Source organism: Cupressus sempervirens, chromosome 11 (genome assembly GCF_028749045.1).
Source record: "Cupressus sempervirens isolate cs-2001-9-10 chromosome 11, ASM2874904v1, whole genome shotgun sequence".
Lineage (NCBI taxonomy): Eukaryota > Viridiplantae > Streptophyta > Pinopsida > Cupressales > Cupressaceae > Cupressus > Cupressus sempervirens.
Genome location: NC_143128.1, coordinates 186,552,806 through 186,579,898, shown reverse-complemented (window position 1 = coordinate 186,579,898; position 27,093 = coordinate 186,552,806). Strand labels below are relative to the sequence as shown.

Genomic DNA, 27,093 nt, shown 5'->3' with positions numbered 1-27,093 from the left:
TAATTTTATCCTATAGTTTGACCACTTTATCCTAAGTTCATATTTGATTAAAAGGAACATGTCCCCCTTCAATTAAATAAATTTATTAGGATAGCACCTTCCTCTAATTTTAATTTCACATTATATGTTTCCCTCCCACACATCTTTGATGTCCCCATTGCATACTAAGATGCGATTGCTATTAAATAAACAAACCCATTTCACCATTTATCCTAAGTTGTACACATAAAGCATTTTCCCCAATTCAAAAATAAAATAAAAGACTACTTGTCTCACATGAAGATGCAAAAATCAACTTTCTTATTGGTGGACACATGGATCATGCAAAAGTTAACCCTCTAACCTTGATTAGATCTTCTTGCCTCATGATCTCCATCGTTTGTACCTATTTAAAATGGAGAGCTCTCTCCTCATCTAGGATCCATCATCTTTGCATTAGTGTTATGCTGCAAGTTTTTATGTATGTACTCTTGGAGCTCTTGAAGACTTTGTGGCTTGACACTCATTTCTTGCATAACATTATAGTTATTTTCATCCTTTATGAATTAGAATAAAACACTTAGCTAATTAGAGGGATAGTAATACTTTCATATTGTTAGCAAGAAATATTCAAGAGCTTCACATAGCAAAACCTGATATACTTTAGAGGTGATAGAAATCTTCCTTAATGTGTTGTCACGTAGCTTAATAGAATTCCATAGGAAGTCCATTATTGCTTGATCTTTTGTTAGGGGCCATTGAAAATAGAGCATTTTATAGCTCTTCTAAAGTCAAGCTTGTGTCTAGATAATGGTTGTACTTAAGATCTGTTCAGTCAGTTACAAAATCTTGGATGGTGTATTCTAGACCCTCTTCAATATCTTGTCAATAGTCATTCTGAAAAACTCTCATGGAAATGATTGAATACGTTACAAGTCACAAAAGGATTGGACTGTACGATATCAGATTCATCCCTTACCATGTCGCAATTTGTCTCTTTTCTATGTTTTATGGTTACGGTAATGGAAAAAATACTTGGTATCTTTATTGGCTTCTTTGATCCAATGAAGCCTTGATCTGATTTTAGCCTCATGTCCTTTGTGATAGTCTATTTTGTGTAATCCGACCTTTGTAGTAGCAATGGAAGTTTGAATGTGAATGTCACCAAGATCATCATTCAAAAGCTTCCTAGCGCTAACAATTTAGACTAGAAATGATAGTTACGTTGCCATGCCACCTTTTTTGGGCCAAAGGAGCATAACAAACTATGCATTGAGTAATGGTGGTACATCCCCATTCAACCCGATATTCCTCTTCCATGGGTTTTGGGAGAGAATCCCATAGCTCTCCTCGATCCATCCAACATTAGTGCATCTTCACATGTAGGAATAGAAGCATCCGGGAGAATCAGAAAATAGTTAGGAGAGGTTGACGGAGCAACCGTAAGCTTAATCGCAGAAGGAAACTAATGACCCATAACAAGAGAAAGCGTTTGAGTGGGCGATGAACCATAGCCACTGCATAGAGTAGAATTTAGAGGTGGCTGAACTAATTTATTTTCTGGATGGGACATTCACAAATCAAATGGGCCCTCTTTTATGCAATAAAAATAAGCATTTGGATTGTTCAAGAAAATCAACAGTTGATCCAACTCGAAATTTGGGCCAATGAGGAATGTTTTCTGGTAGAGGCTTGTTAAGGTCTAATTCTACACATAACCTTGGATGAACCCCCAAATTGAAAATTTGTTAGAATTATGTATGCACCAGATTACTCTGCCTTTCTGAACCACAATACGTTTAGGAAAGGCCTAAAAGCTAAATTGAGTAAAGGTAATCAACCCATAAGAGATAACGTGAGCAAAATGGCCCTTCAGAATGAAAGTTACTTGAGCTTGCAAATTTGCTGACAACATGATCAGAAGATTAAACATACAAGATACCTCTCAATTTAAACGAGTCCACTAATAAAAGTTAGATTCTGAAGGAACGTCACAAAAGAATTAATAATTCTCTTTTAGCACCCTCTGATAATCTCAGCAACATCATCAAGATAATAAAAGTTAGATTCTGAAGGAACACGTCACAAAAAAATTAACAATCATCTTTTGACACCCTCTGATAATCTCAGCAACATCATCAAGAAGTTGAATTTCAAAGGTTTTAATTGTTCTTCAGACATCGGTTCATCTTGAAAGAAGCTGAAGTCGGCTCTTTCACCAGTCACTTTAACTCCCTTCCCGTTGTCTTTCTCCATTGATGACTCGATATTCTCTGAAGGTTGTCTCTACAACTGCATTTTCCACTGTATTTCCCAAGTTTGAATGTCCTCCATTTTTTCTCCAGGCTCATCGCTACCATGCCCCAGAGCTCTAGTCACATCCTAGGGTTTGCAAAAATAATGCAAAATCTGCCCACGGAAACTCTGCGAAATAGGTAGGGTTTGCAGAAAAAAACGTCAGGGTTCTGTTTCTCGTTCCTTTCTGTCACAACTAAAACTTCGAGGCAGATCCCGAAATAACTATTTATGCCAAACGGAAACATTCAATTTAAACATGCGATGCCAAGGTTCATGCATGATTTCTTCACTAAAATGTGTTTGCGGATTTATTGGAGAATTGTTATAGCAGAGGCCCGTTTAGACATGTTAAAACACCCTTTCCCTAAGACCTGCTTAAGCAATTGAAGACTTTCAAGGTAAATAAGAGGCTAACACAATGTCACCTTAACAAACAAAAAATGTGGCAACAATTGAAGAAGAACTCACTTCTTTATAAACCAAGAAACTCAACTTGTTCTAAAAGTCAATCCTGTAACTTAGTGTTTAGCCTTTTTTCTTCTTCTGTTGTTGCCCTTTAGACGGGACAAATTCAAGATCTTGAATGTGAACCATGAAAAGAAAAGAATACATTAGCAGCCATCAAGTTTGAGATCTTTAACATCCTTGGTAAGAATGGAAATCAATAAAACTACCTCAAAGCCACTCCATCTCCCACCAGCTTTGGTAAAACTGCCACATCAAATCATAACCATGAAACAGACTACTTGGAAAAGTGTGAGAAGTTGTCATTTCTCCCATGAGGACCTTAGAATCACCTACTGCCAAGATACACGGAACACTGCGTGCCGATTTGTCCCATACAATATGCTCTCGCCAGAATACACTTCTTTTAAATCCAGTAGACAATCATGGTGTCAAATGCAGGTTCAGATTTCCAAACTGAAATTCACTTACTCGAACCTTATTATTTTATTCATGTGGAAAATGACATGCCTGTAGTTCAAATTTATTACAAATAGATAGAAATCAACCTGCCAACACATTAAAATGCATGAAAGCTGTTGAAATCAACATCCGCACCTTAATCACTTTTTTCCAAATGAAAACCTTTTTAAAACAAAAAATGGAAGCTACAATTCATTTTCATGGTGTCCTTGTATAAATTGAAATATGTAAATTAACATAAGCTCTAAATTTCACATATTTGCCAATAACTAGCTTGGCTTCAGAGGTTAACGTGCAGGTTAATTTTCCACCTCTAGCATTATGTCAGCGAGACAAGGGAAGAAGTAGAATCAAAAGAACAGAAAAAATTGACTGCTTGAAATAGTCATATACAGAGTTAAATTATATAGTGGTATATATCCTCTATTATATTAATAAATTTATGTTATTACATACAGGAGCTTTGACTAATATGTAAAATATTACAACAATACTATGGAGCTGCTTAGGACTCGCCGCCCTTCTATAGTAATCAAATGCTTTAATATTGAAGCCAAGGTTTTTTGGTAGATATACAGAAGCATAAACAATGCAACGCAAACCATGTCACTTCATCTAATTTATGAAATCCATTTTATCATCAAACATAATCATTGCACGTTAAAGATTTTCAAATTGCTTTGAAGTGTTTGAAATCGTGGATGAAAAGAAAGTAAATACATGCATTCAAATCTACTTCGAGAATTGTGCTTCTCTTAGAATCACTCCGCTGCACTTCTATAAATATTATTCACCCCATACCAAACAAAATCATAAAACTTCATTAACCAGTGCATATTTCCTTGCATTTTACTAATTATACAGATTACTTCCAAAATTGATCGCTACTCTTGTCAAAAGTATCTACCATATGCATTCATTCACTCTTAGATGTGATTTATAGGCCCAAATCTCCATTACTAGCATGGAAAACAAATTGATGACATATGGAAACCTACTAAAAAATTGGAATAATGATCACAAACATGTCAGTGTTGTGAATTCACATTTGAAATTTAACAGCGCTGCATATAACTTTACAATTATCGGATTTGCACAAGCATAGTGCACTTCTACATTACCTTCGATACATTTTGCACATCAAAATTTCCAACAGATGCATCTCGAAAAAGAAATTTTCTCAACAGGATATTGTTTTTGTTAGTCTTTCAAGGAATGTAAAGCTCCGATTCCAATATTTTAGTGGTTTCTTCAATGAAATGACCCAAAGATTTATCTTGTTGCTAACAACCAGTAAGTCAAAAGAAAAGACGGCGTGACCATAAACCAACTCAAAAACGCCATAGCCGTAGCAGTTTCATATTTTGCACAGTGATTGCGATCGCACTGCCTCAAATCATTTCCAATAAGAACAGTAATACCAGCGGAAGCACAAGCAGCAGCAAAAGTCAAGGTCCCAGTAACCTGCAACAACAAATTTGGTTGCTGAATGAAGCAATCAACAATAAACTACAAATTACTCAAAACACACCATAACTCGATGTCAACTTTATCAGTCAGGTGTTTCCTTACCCCATCACCCACAGCAAAGAGACTAATGACAAGTGAATTCCGTAGGCTGCGCTTCACAAGCAATGCATATCCATCAATGACTGCTAGAGATACACTCCATAAGCATTGCAAGACTGTTGCTGCCACAAAATAACTGTGGAGTACAAAAAAGCAAGACAGGCCTTTGTTAAATCTCAAGTGTACATGTGAAAAATAAATATTTATTCAGGATATAACTTGTACATTCATATCAAGAGACAAGGAATCTTGCGAAGAACATAGGAGGCAAAGCACCCTTATGTTTTGCCCACTCTAAACATCATCATACTGCCATTCCAAGGCACAGTTTATAAATGAAAACAACCAATCAGAAATATTGACATATCTACATGATATTGTACCCATCATTATTTTGGTGCATTACAGTGCTCTATTTATGCGAACAGTTAATTTTCTAAAGTACTAAGTTTTCTGGTTTCGATTGTGTGTGTTTATTTGATGAAATAAACACACATAATCGAATCCAGAAAACTTAGTACTTTACAAATGGATTGGGAAAATCTGTTAGTGTTAGTTGATTTTCTTTCAAGCAGGTCTTCCACATGAAATGTGTAAGATCTACCTTAAATTTTCTTTCAAACAGGTCTTCCACGTGAAACGTGTAAGATTTACCTTAGTGTGACTTGGATAGATTGAAAGAGAACCCCCACACACAAAATTCCCAGATCAACTTCTACATTCCTTTAAAAATGCCTTCATCGACTTTATCAAGACAGAATGAAGACACCATCATCTTGGCATAAAGCTTGCAGGTATCCTATGGTCTGAGAATTCCTTTGGCTCAGCTTTAAGTTAGCTCTCTGCTGTTTTATATGGTTGGTTAGCATCCTTCCAAGAGATCATCACATGTATATCCACGTGCCCTGGAGACAATATCAGAGGAGCATTCCTCAAGATGTCCTTTACATTGTTAGATCTGAGTGCAATATGAACTTTGTTGCATAGCACTTCATCATAAAACAGAGGCTCCTCAATTGGACACAGTGGCATACTATATTAAAAGAACTGCTAAGTTGCCAATGACCTTTCAAGTCTGGCACATAAATATTAAAACAAGAAAGGTTTGCTTGATGAAATCATGATGTTAAGCCAGACATTTTTGGCTTAACCAGAGCTTACCCTGAAGATCGAATACATATCCAAACAATAATTTCAGAGACATGGAAAGGATGGCTATGATGATGCACCCTAGGAGGCATTTGTTTGTGATTAATGTCATGTATGAACATAACAGTTTCTTCATTTAATTAGTTTAAAACTTTCAATGATGCACTGATTACATGTGTCTGATCATGATGTAAGGATGATATCGGTGGCCAACTGGACTTTTGTAGCGATTTAGAGCTCACTGTTGGAGATAGTCAATAGAATGAAATATGTTTTTTCCCCTTTTCCCAACCCATTGAGCTCACTTTTATCGTAATGGGAAGAAAATTATCAGACAAGTAGGTGTGTGATTTTTGTTAGAAAGGGAAAATCATTGGCACAGTTGATTTCTTAGCATATCACACCAGGCTTGCTTTGTACCCTAGCCACGGCAAAAGATTACCCAAAATGTTCTAGACCCATCCTGATACTAACTAATATGCATCTATAGCCAGATCCATACAGAAAAAACAAAAACTATGAATGCACGATGCCTACCAAAACATCCTTTACAGAAAATCAATCTTTCACTATTGCCATGGAAGCTGGAAAGGTTGAGTAAAAGAAACCAATGGGAAGGTGTCTGAAAGTTCACATTTTTTCTGTGTGTTCTGTTCTATAGTTCTCATGCATTGTGGATATTAAAATGTAAATAAGCTCATAAATGGGTTAAGCATTTTTAAGCTCGATAAGTGTAAAGAAAATTAATGAATCTTGGTTGATGACAATCTCCAGAAGTTTGAAATTTCTTCTATGGTTTCTGTTCAATAACTCTCAAGCAGAATATGGAGACAAACCAGCTTATAAGCTTTTTTTAGACAAGATAATTAATGAATCTTGAAATTTTCTATATGGCTTATGTTCTATAACTCTCAAGCAGAGTGTGGAGACCAAACTGCTCATAAGCTTGTAGACAAGATTAGAATTTCTAGCTGGATATGTGTGGAGACAATTAATGAATGTTGGCAAAGATTTGATTGTTAAATATAAGATTGCATTCTTACAGTGGGGTTTGCTCTATTAAAAACTATTAGAATACTTCCCTGAGGAAGATACCAAAAACAATAATCAGCACTTGCAGAACAAGGAACTAAATGCCTGATAAACATCCAGGCACAACACAAGAGCTTAATGCTAGACAGATCCAACATGCAAAGCCAGCAACAATCAAAATTTATATTGAGGCCATTGAAGAAACAATGCAATCAACAAATTTTGAAATCAAAATGAACAGGTTGAACATGCAGAGAAATATTGCAAATTTGAGTAAAAGAGGTGTAGATACAATTGCCAGTGTTCTTGATTCTTACAGTTTTTCATGGGCATGCCTAACCATCCTTGGTTTTGAAACTACACTATTCTGTCAACGTTTTGAAAAATATTTATAGTGGGTTCTCTGCATTCTGCATTACAATTGCCACCAGTGATGTCAAAAGACATTTTACTATAATAACAAGCAATGGAAGTTGTTAATTTTTTATCATTCTATCAGTGTTTCAATTGCTTGCATTTGATGAAAATGGATATAAGATTCCCTTCTGGGTGAGTACACACCCAACAAAGCAATGCAAACAGTATAGAAAGTCTTTCAATAAATTACAGGGATATTATAATGTAGCTATTGAGGTAAACTAATGCAAGTGATAATTGTAGGCACATGCAGAGTGATCAGACCAATAATAATGAAAACTAGCACTAAATTTTGATCTGCCCCACAAAAAGATGCTGAATTCTAGGGTATTTGCTGCAAGTATGGTTGCAATGCAACAATAGTTGTTTTGTATCAACGGCAATCCCAAACAAACCATTGTAACTACTTTTGAATATCTGTTTACCTCACGTATGCGTTGAGTCCAATTGAACAACTTTGGGATTTAAAGATTATTTCTTTCTTTAAGCATTTAGGTTAAATTAGAAAGTTAAACACTCTTGTTCATGACAGATATCACAGATTTAGCAATTTATGTTCAAGTTATATAAAATTGATGATCTGTTAACAATTTGTCACAAAAATCAGTATACTTTGATCAGAGATTTTAAGCAATTTTCATTTCTCGGTGAGGAGTCTAAAACAGAGGCTTCACAAGTAAAGGTATGTTATCTGTCTTGGAATAAATCAGTTGCTTGTTTTAGTATTTGTCTGAATTTGCATAATGTGTAGTGCTACATATTTATGATTCAAAAGATTCAACATACATTAAAGATTTTGCCTACCAGGTTCAGATCTCTTTAACCCAGATTGAGATCTATTTAATAATAAGCTACTGGTTCAGGTGTGGGGACAGATGCAGGCATGATAACCCAATACAGGGATGCATGGAAAATTGGATGTGTTTGTGTATGTGTGGATATATAACTATAGTATAAAAAATTAAAGAAATATACAAAATTGTAAACCTAAATCATTTGATAGTATGATGTTTCATCATTGATCAATGTCAAACGCCAAAAATATTAAATGCCAACTGATAGTTCAAAAACACACCATCCTGTACAGGAAACATTCCCAATGGCTACCAGTACACATCCAAGTGCACCAATGTGCATCCACATTGGTTACGTAAGGCCCTAAGATGCATCCGGCATCCACATTGGTTACATAAGGCCCTACAATGCATTCGGTAACATAGGTTGACTCAACTTTAAAGTTTGTTGCTTCTTAGCCCAGCTTAGTCCTATCAAACCTAAAGTAAAATTATTTATGATTATTGGCTGCAAATTGCAATGATTATACATTAACTTTAAACTGGGAATTGGTTCTTGTTCAGCAAATTTTGGCTATTCTTATTGTTCATTTTTACCCATATCAAAGGTTATTTAAAGATACTGGGTTCTGTTGTTTTGGCCCTTGCATGCCTAGATGGTATGAATCAACTACCTGAACTGTGCTACAGCACCAAAATTTGCTGGATTATTCACACATATGGAGCTCTTCCTCAGTATATTCCAGGTTATTATCGGCTGTACTCAGGAAGCTTCCCATCTCCTACTGTTGTTTAAGAACAGCAAGTTAAAATAAAAGAGCAAATCTAACAACTTTTTCTTTTTCTTAAAAAAGACAAAAAGGCAAAGATTAAAATCTTATAAATGAGAACATTAAAACAAAAAATATAACTTTAAAATGACGCTAATTTATTTCCCGGATTTCTTTTGTTTTGGTATGGAGAACAGACACATCCACTCTGTATTGAGCGCAGGGCCCATATAAGGGCAAAACCTCATACCAGTAGTCGGCACCTGAACCAGTAACTTACATTCAAACTAGCTAAATCTCAGCTAAGATTTCTTAAACCTATTTCAATGTCTTCATCCCAAATCAAGGCCTGTTTAACACAGTTCAAGATGCATTAAGAATTAAATATTATTCCAACTAAAGTCTAGTAAACTGGCTAAGATCTGAACTGTGTATACCGTATTACTCAAGGTCTATTACATCCTAAACCCAAGTGAGTACAATTTCGCCTAATCAACTGTCGGATAACCCAAAACAGTCAACTTCAGACAATTCAAGATCTATTCATCTTGCTTAATTCAATTGGGATCTTTTCAGTATAGCTGGTGTTTCTTTAACTAGCGTCAGGGTCTACTAACCAGGTTTGAGATCTATTGCTGAACTTTTTCATAACTTTCTACATAGAAAGGATAAAAAAATGTTAACAGGCTTGATGAAGCCAGATGATAACTCAATTAGGTGTTGCAGGTGATGATAAATGTAGGATTTGACAGGTCATCCACAATACCATTGTTACCAAGTTTCATGTTTAAGCCTAAATCTAAAGCTTTTGGAACTTGAAGTCAAAGGGCCAAAACTCAAGTTAGATAAAGTGTATATGTTGACATTGTAGTTTGAAATTAAAAAGCACTTTGGTTTACCTGTGCATTTCCACCGAACAAATGAAGGATAAAATTTCTAATAAATTAATGAACCAAATGTTGTCATCAATGCATGTGTTCATTGCTTACATCTTAACGGCTGAAAGGCAGTAGTTGTTCATAGTAGCTTCATACTCGTTCAATAAAATTAAAGATTACTTTTTAAGAAAGTAGTATTGCTCTTAACAACAGTGAAGTTTAAATACGGGAAGAATAAATGCACATTTTCCTTAGTGATTTCAAGTTTTTCAAGTTTAAAACAAGCTATGGTGGTGAAAATTTGATTTTCTACTAAAAAATCAATAATTTTGCAGGTTGTTTTGCTGATACAATTGAGGCAGGTGCATGCTTGAAATTCTTAATAAATGCTCTCTCATCTATCCATCATCCAATAAGTGTCAAGCTTGATATATGGGCATAAAATAGGATCTGTGCTTCAGATGGTGATTCAAGAATAATGTGTATTGTTAAAGCTACAAAAAACATTGAAATTTATGTTGAATATAGATTTATTGTTCCATATACATATACAGCCACATATTTGTACCAGCATTCAGCTTCCCCAGCACTTTGAAGCATGTATTTGTACCTATCTCTGTAGATTACACATGCACACTGGCAAAAGTGGAAAACTGGAATGTGATTCAAAGCACCTATTGAAAATTCCCTTCATTTTTTTGTATATAATTAATTTAGTAGGAACTCAGAGCGGATGACATAAATTAACCTTCAACTAAGAACCTCCCAAAGTGCATGCTGACTCAAATTGTTCTTGCAGTAGATACATACATAAGTTTTAATCCCCCAAAATAAAAAATAACTTACTATTTGAGTGTTTGTTATCAGTGTCAATATGTAAGAGTCTTCTTGGTTCAGGGAATTGAATTTATATTCTGATGTTTTGGCTCACACTAATGGATCCATCAGCAAGGATAAAATATTTTAAAGCCAACAACTTACATGATTGACCCGGAAACAGCTTTAGAAATATGCCAACTAATACAGTACACTGCAATGAAACTATACAAATAGTTACAAGCATATCTATACTCTCATTCCATTACACATGTAATATTGAACAACAAAATGTGTAAAAGCTACATTTCCATCTCGTCTCTTTCCAAGGTTTTGCTTCCACTTCTAGCAAAAGAGAATTCTAACATTCTCTGAACAATTAGAAGAAAAAGACCTGCATTTTGTAGAGTTTCGCATGCATGTTTATGGCTTGTCAATCAAGATCAATCCCTTTCTGTTCATATTGTTAAAAACTGCTGCCTAAAGTGAAAGGATGGTTTGTATAGATTTCATTATGGTGAATGTTGAACATCTGATTAGAAAATAGCAAGTTATCACTCATTTATTAATCTCAAGTTGTTGTGATCTTATCAGAATAAATCTATCACAGTCAATTAATGTTTATGGTCACTTATTGTCTCTATTTTACTTCTAAGTTAATGATTGTTACCTTTAGAACCATTATGTTTGTAATTCTTTATTAGAAGCTTTCAATCTCCATATTACGATAATAGATAGTTTCTATTAACTTTGTTTAGTATCTAATGGTTATCTACTGTATTCTCCTATATATATTACAAAGTTTCTAATATTTAGTTTCCTGTTTCTAGAATAGAATGTTTTTTTTCTTTACGATTGTTTCTTAAGGAAACATCATTCAGTCTCTTGTATAAATTGATCTCTTGATCACTGTTAATATCAAGTAAATATTTACCAATTACTTTGTAATATGGTATCAGAGCCAATACTCTAAAAAAATCGAAAATAATTAATTACTTGGTTGAAATTATCTACCTTTTATTTTCAAAATTATTTTTATAAATATTTGCTTCCAAAACTTCTGGTTTGCAAACTTGCGCCCTTCCATCTACAACTAGCGCGATTGAATCCTCAGAAAATTGAGGGTTATTCTCTGTTGTTCACGTGGAGGTCTGTTGGGCGCCATTTCTCTGCAACTCACGCCTAGATTTTTCTGCCACTCGCGTCCAAATTTCTTTGAAAATCACGCGTTTGTTGGGTGGTCCGTTTTTTCCATTTATTTTTTAAAGAGTGGATGCCTATTTGGAGGCGTCTAGGTTTAGGTACAAACCTCTTTTGTTTATTCACGCCTAGATTCTGCAATTTTCTTTGCAAATCTGTCATTTTTCTAAGCTTTTTTGAAACTTTTTTGCAACCAAGGCCATTTTTGTTCGAAACACTAAATATTTCTACCAGAATAAAAAACTGTATACAAATTCTTGATGGGTTTTTCAATAGCTCAACTGGGATGTCGGTCGTTTTTTTAGGGTGCCTCAATTTTCGAACTAGCAGATCCAAAATCCGACAACATATTCCTTCTGGGTTTTTCGAGCTCTCTTTATTTTTTCTAAGCCTTTTTTTTTGCCTCAAACTACGTGTCTTTGCAGGTTTTCACACTTTTTCACTAAAAAACATGTTATGGCATCTCTGACTAATATTTTGCTCAAGGGAAATCAAAAGTTCAATAGTCGCAATTATGGCATGTGGAAACAGTGAATGCTAACCATCTTTGAATATCGCGACAGTGATAAGGTAGTTATGGTTCACAGCAGTCTTCTCAACAAAGGTCCTCTGCCCCAACTTCAGAAGGCTCCAAGAAAAAGAATATTCAATGCAACTATTGCCACAATATGGGCACATGAAGATTGAATGTCAGAAGCAGTTAGCTACCCTATCTAAGTAATCTGGTTCGCAGCCCACAGCAAACAGCACGGAGCACACTGAGGAGACAGAATTTGTCTTTTAGGCCTTTTGACAACTTTGTGCTCTAGATAGATTAACCATTAAGGGAGGGTATTAAGATAATAGATAGTTTCTATCATCTCTGTTTAGTATCTAATGGTTATCTATTGTATTCTCCTATATATATTAGAAAGTTTCTAATATTTAGTTTCCTATTTCTAGAATAGAATGTTTATATTCTTTACAATTGTTTCGTAAGGAAACATCGTTCAGTCTCTTGTATAAATTGATCTCTTATCACTGTTAATATCAAGCAAATATTTTCCAATTACTTCATAATACTCCATTGTTTAAAACAGTGAATTACCAATTCATAGCATCATAGCCATTAGAATCCTTTTGGCAATTGTTTTTAGTCAAAAGATTGTGGTGATCCTGAAAAGAACTTTTCAGAAGTTTTAGCTATTTTTTTCCAACAAAATCAAAAGTCTAATGAGGTGGTTTTTACCAAACTTGCATCTTCTGCAAAATCAAGGGTTTTTTAAACTGTTGTTTTTCCTGCCTGGTCACGCAAATTGCAGCAAGAGACGTTAATTTCTTGTGTGTTTTACATCACAAATCTGGGCACCTCTGTTTGAGTTGCCATTTTCTGCAACAAGTCATGTTTTTGGGTCTTTCTGTTTAGACCAGTCAAAACTTTCCAGCCACATCTTAAGGTTCGATGTATTTTGTGACATCACATGTTTTTTCCGCTGCAAAAGAACTTTTTTGTGCCATTTTTTCTGTTCTATGACTGTACCATAGTCCTTCCTGGTCGAAAACACCAGATTAAGTGCTGTGTCGAGACTCGAGAGTTCTAAGTTAGCATTTCAGATCTTCCAAATGTTTCAAAATTCTGGGCGCCCTCTTTTTACAGAGCTGACACCTTTCAGATCTTCTGCACATGTTAAGATAGCTTTGTTTCTTTGCCCACAACAGATTTTGTTTTTCTCCTAAAACCCACAGCCATGGTTTATCTCGACCCTCTGTTAGGTTTTCTCTGAGAAGTCACAGCTAGGGTTTACCTATAGATATTTTTACGATTTTTTTGAAAAAAGTGTTTAAAATTTTTGGCTTAGAGTTTCTGTAGTGCTAGGGTTTATAACTGTCAGACTTCTGCAATCCTTTTTATTGTTTTTTTGCAACACAATCAGCAGTTGTAATTTTCTACTCTATGCCAGTTCAGGCCATACTTGCTGGTATTTTTTACCTTGTTTTTTGTGCATTGGAAAATAGGAGTGACTGTCATTGACCAACATAATATTGTATAGCGGTCGGCAATTCAACGGCAAAAATTACAACACGTAGAACTAGCGCATGCTCATGAGTTTTTAGTACAAGTGCTTGCATAACATTGCTCATGGCAAAATTGCTCGCCCTACAACAGTAGGCAAAGATCAGGACAAGTCTGATGAGCACAATCAAAAAGCCACTGTACTCCTTAAGTCATCAGTCACTGATGACTTCCACAATTGCAATTGGCAAGACAGCTGCAAAGATCTGAACACATCTAAATGATCTCTACGAAACATCAGACAAGGGCAGAGCATTCTTTCTGAAGAATGTGCTATTTTCAATAGTGATGGATGATAAAATGCATTAGCAGGAGCATCTTATGTAGATTAAAGAGATTTGTGGTCAACCGGTTGCCATTACTCACATGATGGAAGAAGAGGAAATAGTGGTTGTAATGCTAAAAAGCTTACCACAATCTTACGAGAAAGAAAAGGATATGGTGGTTATAATGCTGAAAAACTTATCACAATCCTACGAGCACTTCATTTAAACTCTCAGCATTACATCCACCAATGTTGATCTAAAGTTTGATGATCTATGCACCAAGCTCTTGCAACCACACAAGTGAAAACAACAATTTTCGAGAAGCCAAAAACCTACTGTGGAACAGATGTTTACTGCCAAAGGTAAAGGCAAAGGCAAAGGTAATCAGAGTTCCCAAAAGGTAATCACATGTTTTTATTGTGGTAAACTTAGTCATATGAAGAACAAATGCAGAAAATAGGTGGCTGATGAAAATCTAATCATGGAGGGAAGGTCCCAGTAGAAGAACCATGTTGCAAAGCATACTGAGGAGTCTTCCTTTTATGCACTTACAGCCAAAAGACCAACAGATAGTACCAAAACATCTACTGGAGCTTCTTTGCACTTTACACAGGGGAGATATCGGTTCATGGAGTACACACCTTGCTCCACTTCAGTAATCTTTGGCAGGAGTCAAGAGTATACAATGGTTGGCAAGGGCAACATTCAGCTTAGATCTGGTGGGAGAAATCTCTTGTTTCTCAAAGTATACTATATTTCAGGTACAGAGCTCAATACGAACATTGGCTCAAAGTTCGTGGATTATTGCATCTTGTTGAAATTGAACAACCTTAGAGCATACAATGGTTGCAAAGTGTTCATCCATCAATTCTCTTTGGCACCAATGGTATGGACATCTCAACTTACCATATCTCTCTCAGTTGGCTCAGGAGAATTTGGTATATGGCTTACCTGAGATTCGGTCCCAAACACGTGTAGCATGTAGAGCTTGTCCCATAGAGAAGAAGCGCAGACCAACTTCTTAGATGGAGACTCTAAAGTGCATCCAAAGTCTTGCAGCTTGCTCATTGAGATGTTTGTGGACCAATGGATACTGCATCAGTCTCTGGTACCAAGTTTTTTCTTCTATTTGTAGATGATTTCAAGAGGAAAATGTGGGCATTTTTCCCAAAGGCAAAGTCAAACATGTTTAATGAATTCCAGAAGTTTAACGCATTAGTTAAAAAGAGCCAAGGTGTCAAATCATTACTCTTAGGTCAGATAACAGGGGCCAACAGGGAGTGGGGGAGGGATTTGTTCCAATGAATTCTCCAACTTTTGTGCCACACAGAGTATTAAGTGTCAACTTGCCACACCCTACACCCCTCAGCATAATGGTATTGTTGAGAGGAACCCTACTATTACAGAAATGACCCGATCTATGTTAAAACATAGAAATGTTCCGAATATGTTTTGGACAGAGGCAATGTGTTTTGTAGCATACCTTTTGAATTGGTCTCTGACAAAGGTTGTCAAGAAGAAGACCCAACAGAAAGCATGGTCTAGAAGGAAATCAAATATAGATCACTTGAAGGTTTTTGATTCATCAACATCTGCTTGGTTCTAGGTGCAAAGAGGAGCAAACTGGATTTCAAAAGTCAGAAGCCGATGCTTATAGCCTACAATGACAATCATACAGCCTATCAGCTGATTGATGTGGACACTGTTTGTCTCACATTCAGTAGAGATCTTTTTTTTCATAAGGAAGGTTCCCGCTTCATGCTCTCATCTCCAATCCAAAGCACTAAAGGGCAGCCTACAAAGAAAAGAAATCTGGGTGTTAGGCTTCCATTTGATTCATTTGAAGACAAGGATTTTAAAGACTTTGAACCTAGACTGGTGGAATCTCCAACAGATGACATTATACCACTGAATTTCCCTTAGGATAAACTTGATCAGCATCCAGAGGATTTCATTCTACACAGCCCAAGTCATGATGATCATCTTGATTTGGAGGAAGTTGGTTCTACTCTTGGGCCTAAGAGGTAAGAAAAGGTTATTGACAAAGTTCCAAATAATAAGCCTGTTAAGGGTAGATCATCTAGAGGCAAGAACAAGAACATTGTTAATTTCTGTCTTATGGCCAGCCTTCAGAGTATCTGTGAGCCTAAGAATTATTCAAGGGCAAAAAGAAAAGGAATACCGAAATGGGAAAACTGGAAAAGGCTATGTAAGTTGAGCATCATAGTCTTTTGAAGAATAACAATTGGGTTCTGTCAGATCTTCCACCAAGGAAGAAATCAATTGGCAGATAATGGGTCTAAAAAGTGAAGTCCAACACTAATGGAATTCTTGATAAATGCAAAGCTCAGTTGGTGGCTAAGGGATTTTTGCTTAAGGGAGTTGACTATTGTAAAGTTTCTGCAAATTCTATAGGTTCGGATCTGAGATAATTCCTTTCTTCCTTGTTGCTGTTCTGAACTTCTTCTTCTTCAGAATGTAGGAGGTAATTTTCAGAATATTAAATGCTATTCTGAAACTTGTTTGTATCTGCAATAGTTTGTATAGGGCAGTGTTGATTAAGGAGCAGACTTCTATGTGTTGTGTGTCCTTAAACTTCAATCACACCCACCTCTTATACTATAACCAAAGGGTATGTCCCTTAAAGGGACATGACCCTATCTAGGTCGGCCCACAATACTCCCTCAAGATCGGCGCTTAGTAGGTTGTTTTATGTTTAACAAACAATAACAAAGTAGTTAATGTTTAATGACTAACAAATATTAATTTACGAAGGATTGCCGATCATGCCTATTGAAAGGTTGAAGTATTAATAGCCATCTAAATGGTATTTCAGAAGAGAAGATACTTGTGTGAGCTGCACAGTTAGACCATTATGAATATCAAAGTTATATTATTAACACGCCCTCTTAACTTGATAATCATACTGAGAGATAACATATCTAGCATCATCAATTACGATGAATAAGCATAGACTGATACTCTATATCTGTCTGAATCTTCTAAGCAAGTGGTATCGTGTAACTCATGATACTACGTCATATAACCATATTGTGATATGACTTATCACTTATACTAGTGACGTCAGTATTGCATGTAATGCAACACACAGAGGATAAAATCCGAAGAATGATTAAATTCTTCATTCATCCCGGTTGTGACTCATAGGTATTGGCAATCCTATATCACAACTTGATCCTGAGTTTAGGATATACCAAAACACAGGATAAATTATGAAGAATAAATTCTTCCTTTATCCAAGTTAAGATTCATAGTCATAGAAATGTCTATGTTAAAAATGATCTTGAACTCATCTAGATCTAACAGTAGTTCTTTACTGTTCAACACATTATCTAAGAGATCATCATCTCTCATAATGTCTTTTATACAAGTATTCATTATCTGAGAGATCGTCACCTCTTAAATAATGAATGCAGATGGTGGAGCCCATAACAGTCAATAGCCTGACAATAAAATCATTTTATTAATAATTTAAAGAATACAAAATTCTATAATTCAATCATACCAAGACTTTTCTTGAAGTGATCTATCTTCACTCGAGAGAGAGAGGTTTGGTAAGAATATCTTCTATTTGATCTGCAGTACAAATTATTCTAATTTTACAGTATTCCTGTCTACCATATCTCGTACATAATGGTAAGGAATTTCAATATGTTTGGACCTCTCATGAAAAACTAGATTCACAAAAAGCTTGATGGAACTCTGATTATCACAATCAGTAATCATAGGATTCATGGCTTGACTAAATAGTCCCACAAGTAACTTCCTAAGCCAAATTCCTTCCCGAGAGGCCATCACTGCTGCAATGTATTCGACTTCTATGGAACTTTGTGCTACTGAAGACTGTTTTCTGCATATCCATGATATCATTGCTGATCCTAAACTGAAACGGCATCCAAAAGTACTTTTTCTATCCTTAACACTTCCACCTCAATCTAAGTTTGTGAATCCATGTAAATCCAAATCAACTTTCTCATATTTGAGCCCAAGGTTAAGAGTGCCTTGTAAGTATCTCATAATGTGTTTGACTACAACAAGGTGAATCTCCTTTGGCTCACACATAAACTGACTTAATGCGTTAACAGCATAACAAATATCAGGTCTTGTATTTACCAAGTACATAAGGGATCCAATCATCTGTCTGTAGAGAGTAGAATCTATGGAAGGTGATTTTGTTGTCGCTTCTTTAAGTTTATGTGGATTAGCGTTCATTGGAGAAGACATAGACTTGCAGTTCCACATTCCAAATCTCTTCAAGATATCTAACGTATACTTCCCTTGATTAAGTATAATGTTGTTTGAATTCTACCTTACTACCTGTCCTAGGAAGTAATGAAGGAGTCCCAAATCTTTATCTCGAATTCTCTAATTAGATCTCTCTTGCATTGATCTATGAGATGATCATCACCTGTTATTAGTGAATCATCGACATGCAGTATCAAAATTACCATATCATCTTATCCCTTTCATGATATAGATTTGGATTGGCTTCATTTTTGGAGAGTCCTAAACCGGTGAGATACTTATCAATTCTTTCATTCCATGCCCTTGGAGCCTATTTAAGCCCATAGAGAGCTTTCTTGAGCCTGCAAACAAAAACTTTGGGATCATGAGTTTCAAATCCTTCAAGTTGCTCCAAATATACCTCTTCTACAATCTTTCCATTCACGAATGTTGTTTTTACATCGATCTAATGTACTTTCCATCCCTTCGATATTGCAATAGCTAGGACTGCTCTTACAAAGGTGTATATGGCAACAAGAGCAAAGGTTTCTTCATAATCAATCCCTTCTTTCTGAGAGAATCCCCTAGCTACAAATCTGGCTTTATATTTTTCAATGCTACCATCAGCAACATTTTTTATTTTAAATATCCACTTGGAAGAGACAACAGATTTTCCTTTAGGTCTAGAAAAAATTTCCCAAACATCATTATTCATAACGGATTAGTATTCCTCCGTCATAGCACCCTTCCAAGTTGTATGTTTAATAGCATCTAAAACATTGGTTGGTTCTGATTTAGACAAATCATTTATGTTTGTTGTATAACTAAAAAATCTTTGGGACTTTTACTTTCTCTAATTGTTCTGGATGGTGCAGCGAAATCTTGTGCTTCCTCTACTATCTTAATGGCCCAAAGTGGTCTTTTCTTAGAATTTTGAGTTTCTCCAAGATTAAGATTTTAAATTTCATCTTCAATTTCTTCAATGTTCTCCCTCTGAGACTCAGATTCAGTATTTCTTTCAAAATTAGGTAATGGAGAGGGTTCTTCAGAACTTAGAGCTCTAATTAGGTAATGGAGAGGGTTCTTCAAAACTTAGAGCTCTTTTGAATGCTAAATCTTCTTCAAAAATTACATCCCTACTAAGTTCAATATTTTTCTAACCAAGTATGAAAATCCTATATGCTTTAGATGTTTCACTATACCCTACAAAAATACCTTTCCTCCCAAAGGGTTCTAACTTAGTTCTTTTTTCTTTTGGAACATGTATATATATTGGGCACCCAAAAATCCTAAGATGACTTGTATTTGGTTAAACCTTAGTAAAGACTTCTTTAGGAGTTTTATCTTTAAGGTAGGAGTGAGGACTTCTATTTTGAATATAGACAGCAGTATAAGAGGCTTCTACCCAAAGATAATATTCTAAATTTTGATCAAATATCATAGCTCTTGCAGCTTCTATAATTGTTTTATTCTTTCTTTCTACTATCTCATTTTGTTGCGGGTTATAAGAAACGGCATACTCCCTCTTAATTTTTGTTTCTTTACAAAACCTTTTAGACAAATCTAAAGTGTATTCCCCTCCATTATCAATTCTAAGAGTTTTAATTTTATGTCCTAATAAGTTTTCAGTTAAGGTTTTAAATTCTTTAAATCTCTTTAGGATTTCTTGTGATTCTTTGCATTTTAAGAAGTAAATCTATGTTTTCCTAGAGAAGTCATCCATAAAAAGTATATAGTACCAGAATCCTCCAATGGAAGGAACAAACATAGGTCCACATAAATCTGAGTGGATTAATTCCAAAACATTGTTAGTTTTTCTAGTGCTATCATGAAATGGACTTTTGGTGTTCTTACCTAGAGCACATCCCTTGCATATGCTTGAGTGATCTTTATTCAGTTTTGGTAAGCTAGTAACCATCTTCTACATAGTTGATAAAGTTTTGAAATTTAGATGTCCTAACCTTCTATGTCATATTTCATTTATATAAGCAGCTTCATGAATTAAGGCTTGAATAGATCGGCTAGGTTCTGAATTTAATTCATACAAATACCTTTTTCTTTGACCAATCAATTTTGCTTTCTTAATTGAGGAGTTCTTAGCCCAAGTGATGATTTTACCGTCCATGAATGCAACATTATGTCAATCATCTTCAAGTGTTGTAACCAAGATTGGATTCCTTTTTATTCCTGGTACATAGAGTACTCCCTTGAGAAGAAGAGAACTACCCAACTTTAGTTTCGAGGTGCAATTTCCAATTACTTTGACGGAATGTGTTGAATTATCATCGATGGTGACTTCGCTATTAACCTTTTTCTGATAGAGTCTAGTGCTTCTTTGTATCCTATAATATGTTGAGATGATCCACTATCAATCACCCATACTTTACTTGAGACTTCATTTGATAGTGCCGAATACAATACACGATTCTCAGGATCATAGTTGTCTTCTTCCTTAGTAATTTTTGTACAGTTCACTTGTTGTTTAGAATTCTTAGGGCAATTAGATCTCTAGTGTCCAAACTTTTCGCATCTGAAGCATTTTATTTTGGATAGATCTTTCTTAGGTTTGCCATTCTTTTGATTACCCCTTTTCTTCTTAAAATGCTTCTTCTTGCCTTTATAGGAGTTTGTATTAAGAACATGAAGTTCTTCATCTTTTGTTTTTAATTTTGCTCCATTCTTAAGTTATTTGGATTCTTCCTGAAGACAATCTCCCTTAAGTCTATTGAAGTCAGGAAGATTATCTCTAGCACTTACTCCTTGTGCAAATGTTTCCCATGAATCTGGTAATCCATCTATAGCCATCAGTGTTAGTTTTGTGTCATTAATGATGGTTCCCTATACTTGCAAGTTCATCTCTTAGGCTGGCAACCCTTAGGAAGTAAGAATTCATTGATTCTCCCTTCTTTATTTGTATGTGATTTAGTTGTCTTTTTAGTGCGAGAACTTTAGTTGCATTGTTAACCTCATATGAATTTAGTAATGCATTTATCATATCAAATGTTATTTGATGTTTCGTTAGCATGGGTACTATATCATTTTTCACTCCATCTAATATAATCTAAATGGCTTTCCTATTTCCTTTACTCTAGATAGATTTATGAGGTTCAACGGTAGGCTATCTGGATGCTGAATCAACAAATCGTTTTACATCATTTTTTTCAAGAATCATCATGATTCTGAATTTCCCAACATCAATGTGTTCTTTCCCATCAAACCTGTCCTCGGGTGAAATTGTGTACGCCATTGAAGATAGGAGAATGATGCTAGATATATATCAAGTCTTATTATATAATTTGCAAAGCCTAGGTTCGACTACCAGAGCTCTGATACCATGTAAAGTTTCTACAAATTCTATAATTTCAGATCTGAGATAATACCTTTCTTCCTTGTTGCTGTTCTGATCTTCTTCTTCTTCAAAATGTAGGAGATAATTTTCAGAATATTAAATGCTATTCTGAAACTTGTTTGTATCTGCAATAATTCGTATAGGGCAGAGTTGATTAAGGAGCAAACTTCTATGTGTTGTGTGTCCTTAAACTTCAATCACACCCACCTCTTATACCATAACCAAAGGGTATGTCCCTTAAAGGGACATGACTCTATCTAGGTCGGCCCACAATACTCCCTCAAGATTGGTGCTTAGTAGGTTGTTTCATGTTTAACAAACAATAACAAAGTAGTTAATGTTTAATGACTAACAAATAATTATATACCAAGGATCGCCAATCATGCATATTTAAAGGTTGAAGTATTAATAGCCATCTAAATGGTATTTGAGAAGAGAAGATACTTGTGCGATCTGCACAGTCAGACCATTATAAATATCAAAGTTATATTATTAACAACTATGACAAAAACTTTGCTTCTACAAAAACGATGAGCACCAACAAACTGGTTCTAGCCATTGCAGCACAGAGTAGCTAGAAAGTCCATGAAATGGACATGAAGAGTGCCTTCCTCAATAGCAATTTGGAGGGAAAAGTACATATGGCATTGCCTCCAAGTTTCAGGGATATGCGTAAAGAACACCAAGTATGCAAATTGGTCAAAGTTTTTTATGGTCCTAAGCAAGCTCCCAGGGCATAGTATATCAAGATTGATACATATTTGGTTGCACAAGGATTTCGCATAAGTCATTCAAATTCAAATTTGTATGTAAAAAGCACTGGCAGTGACATCATTTTCCTTGACATCTATGAGGATGATAATATCATTACCTCTAATGGGGCATAGCTGCTTCAGCAAATCAAGCTGAATCTGTGCCAGATGCTTGGTATGTGACTGATCTGGGACTTCTGCATTATTGCCTTTGTGTCGAGGTTTGGCAGAGAGATGGTAGCATTTTCATTTCTCCAACGAAGTATGTTGGGAGTTTGCTAGATAAGTTCAGGATGGCAAATTGCAACCCTTCATCTACACCTATGGCAAAAGGGCTAAAACTATTGGCCAAATCAGATTCACTACTGGTGAATGAATCAGCATTCAAGCAACTAGTGGGCAACCTTGCATATCTTACAGCTGCTAGAATTAATACTAGTTATGTTGTGAGCAACATTTCTCGCTTCATGGCATCCCCTAAGGCAAAACAATGGGTTGCAGCTAAACGTGCGCCAAGATATATTAAAGGGACAGTAGACTTTGGCATGCTTGGTTATGTTGTGAGGTACATATCTTCTTTCATAACAGCACCTAAGGCAAAACATTGGGTTGCAGAAGAACATGTAATATGAAATGTGAAAGGGGCACCAGACTTTGGCAGTATATACAGCAGAAGCAAAGATCCTTGGCTGATTGGTTTTACAAACTTAGATTGGGCAGGATCTATCGGTGACAGAAAGTCTAGTTTTAGGTATATCTTCGATCTTGGTACAGGTGCAGTCACATGGACTAGTAAGAAGCAACAAGGTAGTGGTACTTTCCTCGACCAAAGCAGAATATCGAGGAACAACCAAAGCAAAATGTGAGGCAGTATGGCTACAAAAAAAATGCTTTCTGACATGCAAATGCATCAAGTACAGCCTTCACCTTTTTTTTGAGACAATCAAGAGGTGCTAAAGCTTGCCAAGGATCTAGGCTTGCATGAACAAACCAAACATGTAGAGCTTCATTGTCATTTCAACAGACACCTTGTTGAAAATGGAACTGTGATATTGCAGTATACTGTTGATCAGATTACAGATATCCTCATCAAGTCTATGAGCCCAAACAAGTTTGTTAAATTTAGGAGGCAACTTGGTGTAGTTAATAGAATGGCCATGAAGGAAGGGTATTAGAATAATATTGTCATAGTTGATTATTCATTATATAATTGACACTTAATGTATCTTTAGTTAAGTTTAGTGTGTTTCTATTTTAGTTCTCTGATAGCTATTGTTTCCTTCAGAAACATTGGAAACATTGTGTTTGTGTTTGTAATTCCTTTATATGGAGCTTTCGATCTCCAATGTTTAAAGCAGTGAATTATCATTTCAGATCTCCAATCAGACATTGTAATTGTTTGGGCCTGGTTTAATGTACTTCATTACTTTGCTCAGATCATTCTCACCCAAAGTTACTACCTCACAGTGTGCTCAAGAATGTCACATATCTCAATCCCAAGCCACCCATCTCATATTCAAATCATGACTGAAGAGTCAAACATGTGAGATAACTTGTCAAAAATTGGTCAGATTGTGTAATTGGGAGATCCCTTTATTAAAAATATTAATCAAAATCACTACAACAGAAAGAAATCTAATCAACCAAACCATAATATTACAAATCAGGTATGATAATAAACTTATTAGATTGTAGAACATTTTCTTTATATGTTTTTTGACAGGTGTTGGATGCAAAAGCTTCACAGAAACCACTACTGGAATATAATAAGAAGCATTAATCACAATTAACAATCTTTCAACTGGAGATTCTCATATGTTATAAATACATGTCATGACTCATGAGTACAACTGGATTGCTTATATAATACTTGTGATACCAGATACAATATGTAACATCTCTCATTCATCATCCATAGCACCATCTAACCATGAGTTTTTTAATTGGCTTCATTAGTCAGCTAGTTAACACAGATCCAAACTGAATTCTACGCATTATCCTGGCAAGCAACATCAGTCAAAGTTTTCTTAATACAATTAAGAGAGTAAATGTTTTTTGTCTTTCTTTTCTTTATTGCTTAGAGAGCACACATACACACTACTATATAAGGCTTCAATTAAACCATTAGGCCATGCAATATATCTTTCTTTGTCATCAGACAAGGATAATATGTTCCCTTCACTGGAATAACTTATATAATGAGCCTTGCAATCTGTATTTTATGTCATTTCCAAACAGTTCCCAACTTCGACTTCAACGAGAGATACCTTGGCCTTAGTACTATTGTCTTTATATATATATATCAAGTTATCAACAACTGCACAGCTGAATGCGAATGCCATACAATCATATTAGCACTATTAAATACTAATAGTGAACGACAACTGCAATGTGGCACGAGGTGTTGACTGGTTGACTAGAATTAGTTTAGTTAAATAAGAGCTTAATTACGCTTCAATGAAACTGTGGTCCTCAAGCATGGGTTATTCTCCCTCCTTGCCTGGATTATGCATGACAGCTTCATTGAAGGTCCTTTTAGTTCTTTCTGTATTGTTCATCTGCTTTTCTCCCACCCAAGAGATGGATGTAATTAAATACATCTCTCCATCCAGAATGTAGCTGATACTGCATATGTGGAGGATTGAAGTGGTACTTAAAAAGGCTGGGAGTATGTTAAGAATAAAGTAAAATGTGGGGATCAAATTTCCAGTCTTCCTGTGTCCTTTCTAGTTCTCAGAAAACCTGGAAAGTCTTTCCCATGCTTAAGAATATTCCCCAAGACAAGTGGACAAGAGAAAATCCTGAAAACATCTTTTAATTAAATTTTGGAAAATTAAAAGAATCATTTGGAAATATAAGAACTTCTAGGACGTTGGTTGACCAATTCTGTGCACTAACTGAATCATCCCTGCTCAAAAACCAAAATGAGAAATAAAGAGCAATCACATCTGATACATGAGGAACCACACTAGACATTATTAAGTATTATAACATTAAATCCAAAAATCTATGAAGGTAACAGTGATTCAGCTGTAAAACCATACCATGAGCAAATCATCACTAACCCAAATAAGTTAGTTGAAAACCAAAAATGCAAGTCATTAAATTCTTAAACGTTAAAAATTTGAAACCAAGTCTAAATCAACTAGTTGCGCATCAAGCCTCTACTTCTCATCCTCAGCCAAAAACCACTTAATGAATAATAAAGAACCCCACCTCCACGATGTTTATAATTAGATATTCTCCGGCCAGGACTACAAAGGTTTTGGTGAGTGTGCACACTTTAACGAAAAAACTACAAACAAAAAATGAAAAAACAACAATAATATATATGCTTCAGGTTTTTTGGAGCTAGCACATCTATTGAGTTTGAGCTTCTGGATTTAACTATGTATATATTTTCTTTTCAACGTTTCAAATGACACTTCTCTTTCTCTAGCTCACTCTATCATGTTGATGAATCATAGAGCATAACTCGAAATGTTACACACAACAAAAACATACACACAGTTAAATCTAAACGCTTTTAAATTCAATCAATATGGACTTTGCAAATCTAATGTATTTTATATCTCAAAAGATATGGAAGCTACGGAAAGATAAGAAACTCTTAGGTGTTAAGGAAGTGGGTATTCTCCAATCAAACCCCAAAAAGACTTCTCAAAAGTAATTGGATAATGTCCAACCAGACTATTGACAAAAAAATAAACGTGCTTCCAAAGATACTGCACTTGATCGTTCCCCAAACAGAATGAAAAATCATCTCTCCAATATTTTTTGAAGTGAGCTTTCTCCAACAGCCTCAACAGAAGAAAATAGAAATCTTATCTCCACGATTTCTGAAGTGGGTAGTCTCCAAACAGATCAACAAATGTCTCCAACGTTATCCGATTTGGGTATTCTTAAACAGGATTGAAAGCATCTAACTCTAAACAGAGAATTCTCCAAACTGGAGGGCAAAAATTGATCTTCAAAGCTTTTGGAAGTCAAAATTCTCCGGTCTGAGCAATGAAAATCTATTTACCTGAAGGCATTCCCCAACCATGTAGAAAGGATTAAAAAATTATTGAAAATGAGTATAGAGAAAACTGTACCAGAAAGCAGTCACACTAGAGAAGTCGTCAATGGATAGCATGATGGAAAAGGCCGCAACAGAAAAGAAGAACTGCCCTAGTCTGAGTGAAAGACCTCCAAGTGTTCCGGGCATTCCTTGATAATCCTTCATTCTCACCCTCGGAGCAATCACAACATCTGTTTGAGGAACCTCTATGGGATGCACAGCTGGATGACTTGAATTCATCGTTCTGATGTCTTCACTTGTGCTCAGCACCCAACCCCAATTTTCTTCTCATATTTGAAACTGAAATAATTGAGAAGAGTTGGGCGAGGTGGGGAAGGGAGAATGCTGGTTGTGAAGAAATTGCAGCTGAGGGTATGGAAGGAATTTGAGTATGGGAAATCTATACGAGATAAATTAATCCATGAAATGATCTTATCTACCGTCTGTTATGATCTCCTCTTCCTGATATGGGCTTCTTTCTTTTTTGTGGGCGAATGAAAAGGGAAGAAGAATGTAAAACAGGTGCGTCGGACATCGCC

The 27,093-nt window shown here is 35.5% G+C and overlaps 1 protein-coding gene across 1 annotated transcript; it reads right to left on the bottom strand.

Annotated features, from left to right (window-relative positions):
- Window positions 1–4,184: 4,184 nt before the first annotated feature.
- LOC149528819 (CASP-like protein 5A1) lies at window positions 4,185–27,093 on the bottom strand. The gene is made up of 3 exons (XM_089809461.1): window positions 26,589–27,093; window positions 4,777–4,909; window positions 4,185–4,668 (listed from the first exon to the last, which is right to left on the bottom strand). The coding sequence occupies exons 1-3, from the start codon at window positions 26,792–26,794 to the stop codon at window positions 4,477–4,479; spliced, it is 531 nt and encodes a 176-aa protein (XP_089665587.1). The 5' UTR covers window positions 26,795–27,093; the 3' UTR covers window positions 4,185–4,476.